At 44.3% G+C, this 6,039-nt stretch overlaps 1 protein-coding gene across 3 annotated transcripts in view; it reads left to right on the top strand.

Annotated features, from left to right (window-relative positions):
- Positions 1-863: 863 nt before the first annotated feature.
- The window catches only part of JHY (junctional cadherin complex regulator), a 38,612-nt gene continuing 33,436 nt past the window's right edge, over positions 864-6,039 (top strand). Inside the window, exons 1-2 of one of the 3 annotated variants that reach the window (XM_079954687.1) lie at positions 864-982; positions 3,198-3,609. In XM_079954687.1, the coding sequence (XP_079810813.1) occupies positions 3,260-3,609 (350 nt within the window). In that variant the 5' untranslated portion in view covers positions 864-982; positions 3,198-3,259. Of the gene's footprint in view, positions 983-1,054; positions 1,370-3,197; positions 3,610-6,039 lie in introns of those variants that run through there. The other 2 variants (XM_079954688.1, XM_079954689.1) reach the window with 2 other exon arrangements.

The following is a 6,039-nucleotide window of genomic DNA, read 5'->3' as shown; positions in this document are numbered from 1 at the left end:
CATATTGCAGATGGGAAGACTGAAACTACCTAGAGAGTTGACCTGAAGTGATTTATCTGGTGTCTGGCTGTGGTTTGAACTTGTTGGAAGCCCTGGGTGACCTTGGGCCAGTCACTCCCCCTCCAAGCCCAATGGGTTGTGGCGGGAAAACAGCCCACTACAAAAGCTGTTCGTTGCCTTTGGGGCCAGCACTATTGTTAGGCAAAATGAGGTGGGTGACAAAGGTAGCTGACATTGGGTGTCATGAAAGGGCAAAAACTGCTAAGCTATTTAATGTATTGCTATTTTCTTTTTAACCCCAAAGAGAGGCACTTGCAGGGTTTTCTGTTCTTGGGTGCTAAAATAATCTGGGTGGGAGCACGCCTTGACTTGGAAAAGGGGTACCGTTTGCTGTTCTGCCTCAGGCAGCAAAATATCTTGGACTAGCCCAGTCTGCCCTGCACCACGCGGGCTTTAAACGAGGCTCTTCCCTATTATGAGAGAGGAAAGGGAACCGCTCCTGCCATTTCCATTTCTGTCAAGACAGATATCTGTATCCGCTGCCAACTATAAGGGTTTGTGCACAAAACGCATACATATATAAACACAAGCAGACGAAAATTAAAAACTATCCAATTTAAAACATAGAATGCATCATCGTGGCTGCTTATTTCAATTTTCAGTTGCCATATGTTTAAAATTCTCCGCTGCCACCAGCTCATCTTGATCCGCAGAGACAAACGCCGCCCAATAGTCAGCTGAGCATCCTCAGCGTCCTCCGCAATCTTGGGCGGAAGGTACCATTCCGCCCCGACCACGTTGGTCTCTCAACCCCCCCCCCCCCCGTTACGGAGGATTGGTAGCTTCCCAGAAAGAGCAGAGAGGGCGGGGCGGCGAAGGTCTGTGTATCTGTGTACCGTTGCTATGGAGACGTGGCGCTAGTGGCGCAGCGGGAGCTGCGGAGAGTAGCTCTGTGAATAGCCTGCGGCGTCGCTGCTGAAAGGTAGTTGGGGAGCAGAAAGGGAAAGGGGTTCGGGTGGGGTGGGGTGGGGGGAAGCAGGCAGGTATCACTTGAGAGGAGACAGGAAGGGAAGGGGGTGGGCATTTTTCAGCATGATGCCAGTGGGGAACAAGAGCTGCACCTCTTCCGAAGTCCTGCTCTCTTTGGCCAGCTGCTGGAGGTGCAGAGAGTCCAACAGGTGCAGCAGCTTCTCTTGGATGCAGTGGCGGAAAACGCTTCCCCGGTTGAATTTCTGCCAGTCATGCAGCTATAAAATGAACCCAGAGGTGGGAGGAGGGCAATGAGCAGCTCAGAGGACACCCACCCCTCCAAGTTTGGAGGGACCAGCTTGACTCAAAGGGTTTATCACTGATCCGCAGGGAGAAAAATGTGTGTATAAAAGTTTTGCAGTGGTGGCTTGTATTGGGCTGTTGCTGTTTTCCCTTGTTGAGTTAGCTGCCCTGGAAGACTGGTGTGCTTAAGGCACACAGTTAATAGTAATAAATAAGATATCAATATATTTAAAATTGTTGTTACAACTTATGATACCAGCTGCCTAATTGATTGCAAGAAGCAAAGGCTACCCCCTCTCATCCTGACCCCACATATGTGATGTCTTCTTTATTCCATTTATGTTGTGCCCTGAGACCAAATAGATCTTCAGTACCCTTTTTCCAGGCAAGGAGACCTTACGACAGGGGTCAGCAACCTTTTTCAGCTGTGCGCCGGTCCACCGTCCCTCAGAGCATGTGGTGGGTTGGACTATATATATATATATTTTAGGGGGGGGGGATGAACGAATTCCTATGCCCCACAAATAACCCAGAGATGCATTTTAAATAAAAGCACGCATTCTACTCATGTAAAAACACACTGCTTCCCAGACCATCAGTGGGCTGGATTGAGAAGGCGATTGGGCCACATCCGGCTCACGGGCCTTAGGTTGCCTACTCCTGCCTTAGGATGATCAATTTACACAGCTCTTTCTGATCTAATGGTATTGCTCCCCCGCCCCCCATCAAAAAAGAGAGGAATGTGGTCAGAACCACATACTGCTTTCCTTTTGTCCTTATGCAGGAATACTAACTCCTATGTTGCAGAATGGGGATTACGTACATAGGCCTAGGCTGTTTGCACATTACTAGCTTAAAGTGCAGCTAGGTCATTCTTTTCTCAATTCAAATTGAAGCTGGTTTGGGGGGAGATGCATCAGAAGGCAGAATTTCACAAGGAACAACAGGATAGATATGGATTGTGGCTAAGACGTGTACAGTAGGAGCCAATTCCAGGGGGCCATGGGTGCTTGGGCATCCACAATCATATAATTGTGGGGGCAGGGCACCCACAAAGTCAATGGAAAAAGCTGGCAGGCAGCAGTGGCGCTGCCTCCGAGACAGAAACGGTCCAGCTCCGCCCTCTACAGCCAGCAAGCAAGGCACCCTTTTCTAAGCCCAAGTCCCTCCCCGCAGAAAAGGGTGCCTCTGTGGCTGCAGAGAGGAGGAGGAGGGAGAGAAGCCACCGTCGCTACAACACCGTGGACATGAGACATCACCCGCACACACCTGCACATATGGTGGTGAGCACCCACAATCCTGAGGGTGAGATGGCACCCCTGCCGTGTATGATGCTTCCAAAACCAGAGATGGAACGTGTAATGGATGCAGAGGAGGTTATACACAGCCTTAGATAAAGCAATAGTAACATTTGATCACTTGTGCTTAAGGCCATTGGGATTGCTGAGGTGTCTTTGCCTACAAAAACAGGCCCATTGTTGCAAACATAAAACACAGATCAAGACTGTAATGCCCTTTTTTATATGTAGTGTTTACATGACTTGAATATACACAATTATTTAATTGTTATTGCAAGTTGCATTAGAAGGCTTGATCATTTTTCAAGCAACTTTCAGATTTTCAGACTTTCCACATTTAAGCTTGAAAACATTTTTAAAAAAAATAAAAATGGCTATTCTTGGGTGTGTGTTTTTAACCTTGAGGATTCCAGGGGGTTCTGAGCTTTCAAAGTAAAATCTTGAAAACGCTAAACTTACTTATTTTTAAATGCTGGCTTTTTTTTTATTGAAAATTTGAAGAGTTGAAATGTTCTTTGGGGATCATATGGTCCACACACACACACACCTCTTTTCCATATAATTGTAAGCCATCTCAGAAACAGAGCAGACAGCAATAATTAGGATATTGCTTACTTTGTTTTACAGAAGGGTCACACACGTGAAGTGGATTTTTCTGCTCATTCTGAACTTTTTTTTCCCCCTGCACCATGAACGCAAAGAGCCCATTATCCCAAAATGGTTTAGTTCAGCCGCATGTCCATTACTCCTTTTTGGAAACGGCCTCTGAAGGATTGTCACAGAGTGACTCTGATTCTGAAAGCCTTGCTCAGGAGATTCAGTATCAGCTTGAACTTCAGAAGCGGATCCACAAAAGTGAAGAGCTGGTGGGCCAGTCTGGTGGTGAGCTGGAAGAAGACAGCTTAGACGAAAACAGCTTAGATGAAGACAGCCTGGAGGAAAAATGTCTGAGTGGAGGAGGAGAAGAAGTCTCTGATGGAGAAGAAACACAAGTTTCAAGCAGAAGTAGTTCTGGAAAGGAAAACTGCAGCCATGCAAGGTAAAGCACCTATAGAGATGAACCTCAAAGTTTTGATTACCTTTAATCTGCCAGTTTTCATTTACCTGGTCCTTTGTTTTACATATGAACTTGATTTTTTGTTTATTTTATTCCCATTTTATTTTAAGGGGTTCAGCCTAGGAACCTAAACAGTGGTATACAAATACTTCCAGGAAATTAAAAGTGCTGAAGAAAATTGCTGTATTTGTTTGCAATTCCACTTTCTTCTAGTGACCAATATGTTCTAAGTAGAACATTCTCTTGTGTTATCAAATATAGTCGTACCTTGCAAGTCGAATGGAATCCATTCTGGAAGTCCGTTCAACTTCCAAAACATGCGGAAACCAAAAAGCGGCTTCCAATTGGCTGCACAAGCTCCTGCAACCAATCGGAAGCTGTGGAAGCCCTGTCAGACGTTTGGGTTCCAAATAACGTTTGCAAACGGGAACAGTTTGCGGCATTCAGGAGCCAAAACGTCCAAGTACCAAGGCGTTCAGGATCCAAGGTACGACTGTAATAGAAACAGAGTTGACACACTTATTTTTTATCATAATCCAGTAACTGTAAATACTAATAGAACAGTGAGATTTAAATATTTTTTTAAGAATATTGTTCTACATATTTGTTAACTTTAAGATCACAGTGGTATCTTCAAAACAATGCTTTTAACAGTGCAGTCCTATGACATAAGAATTAAGTTTATTGAAGTCAATGATAAGTCTTCCTCCCAGGTAAGCATGTAGAGGATTGTAGCCTAAACAACACAGTGTGTCACAATCTTTATCACAGGGGTCCCTAACCTGTGGCCTTCCAGGTGTTGTTGGACTACAACTCCCATCATCCCTGACTATTAGCCATTCTGTCTAGGGCTGATGAGAGTTGAGTTGAATTTCAACAACACAAGGAGGATCCTGAGTTTCTTTCCCATAATACATTTGTTTGCATGATGTATTGAACTGATTTTTAGCTGTGCTTGACAAAGACCCTGCTGTATTGGAAACTTGTTCTGCAAATACATACAACATTCTTATTTTATTTCTCTGGCCTGAAGACTTGTGCTGCCCTCCTTTATATTTTTAAATCACATTCTGGTCATCTCTTGGCTGGGCAATGCAAACAGTCTGCTTACAAGACTACTTGCACTCACTGGCAAGTTACCAGCTGTAAAATGGGCATAAATTCTATTGGTTTCAAGTGTGTATACAGTCCTTCAATCACATTTTTAAATGTATCTGCTTATGCTAGAAGGCTCTATAAATTTTAAAGGACTTTTGAGGATGTGCCAATGAAATAGTTGCCTTTTTTATTCAATAACTGCATAAATGCCAAATTAAAAAATTCCAGAGTGGTTATTTGTTTTCCCTGCTTCCTTTGAGAGGTGCATTAACTTCCCCATTCTGTGCAAATAGAAATTGGATTTGTTGCGTGCACTGAAGGCTTAATGCTGCGTAAATGCAAAATAATTGTTGTTTAAAAGGATTAAATTAAGCCTGAATCAAAAAACGATAAACACAATCCATTTTCATGCTCCGCTTAGAAACAAACATGGCAAAAAGGAAAGAGGGTTAAATTATCAACAGTGCGCTTTCATGCACCTCCTCAATGGGCAAAGTGGCTAGTTATTGAACATTTTATTGCAAGTGGGAAAAGATGTTAATTGTGTAGGAAACATGCTCCAGCCTTTGTGGGGAGGGGGATTCTGACAGAGCACAAAGCTCTTCATTCAATGGAAATTTGATGTGATGTTCTTCCAAATTATCGCAGTACGTGCTCAGATGGAGTCCATTAATGGAGACAAATATCATTCCCTGTGCCTGCGATGCTTCCTATCTGCCTCTATTCTGAACTCGGAATTTGAAGTGGAACCCCTACATCTGTTGTTCCAGAGAGAGTCCATATAACCCTTATTCAGCAGAGAAAGAAGGGCACAGGATTACTGAGAGAGAAAGCGGCAGAGACAGAGACCCTCTTTTTGTCTTGTTTTGAAGATGAATCTATTCACCCCCGTTTGGATTCACCAGGTTGACCTAGACAGCATGGCGCAGCAGAGCTCATGCTCTTGGATTTCAGTACAATGAGCCTTGGCAAGGATCACACTCTGTTGTTAGAAGCATTTCCATTGTTTTAAGCCCAGTGTGACATATTTCTGGGCTTATGCCACTTCAGAAAAGCTCTCCTGTGTGCATATCATTTGCATTCATGAATAATCATGGCTGGTTTTGGACCACCCTCCAGATAAACCTGCAGGGACATTAATAATGTGTTCCGGTCCCTAGCCTAGCCAGCTGCAGGCATTAGCTGAAGTCAGGGGTGCCAACTTGAATAAAATATGGGGGGGCAGGTAAGCCCCGCCCCACATAATTGATGACATGACACAGTGCATACACAATTTGAATGGCAATCCCCATCAACTTTGGAGGGGCCCATCCC

Source organism: Podarcis cretensis, assembly GCF_951804945.1.
Source record: "Podarcis cretensis genome assembly, chromosome: 15".
NCBI classification, from domain to species: Eukaryota; Metazoa; Chordata; class Lepidosauria; order Squamata; family Lacertidae; genus Podarcis; species Podarcis cretensis.
The sequence above is the reverse complement of the archived record's forward strand: the minus strand, read 5'-3'. Positions and strand labels throughout refer to the sequence as shown.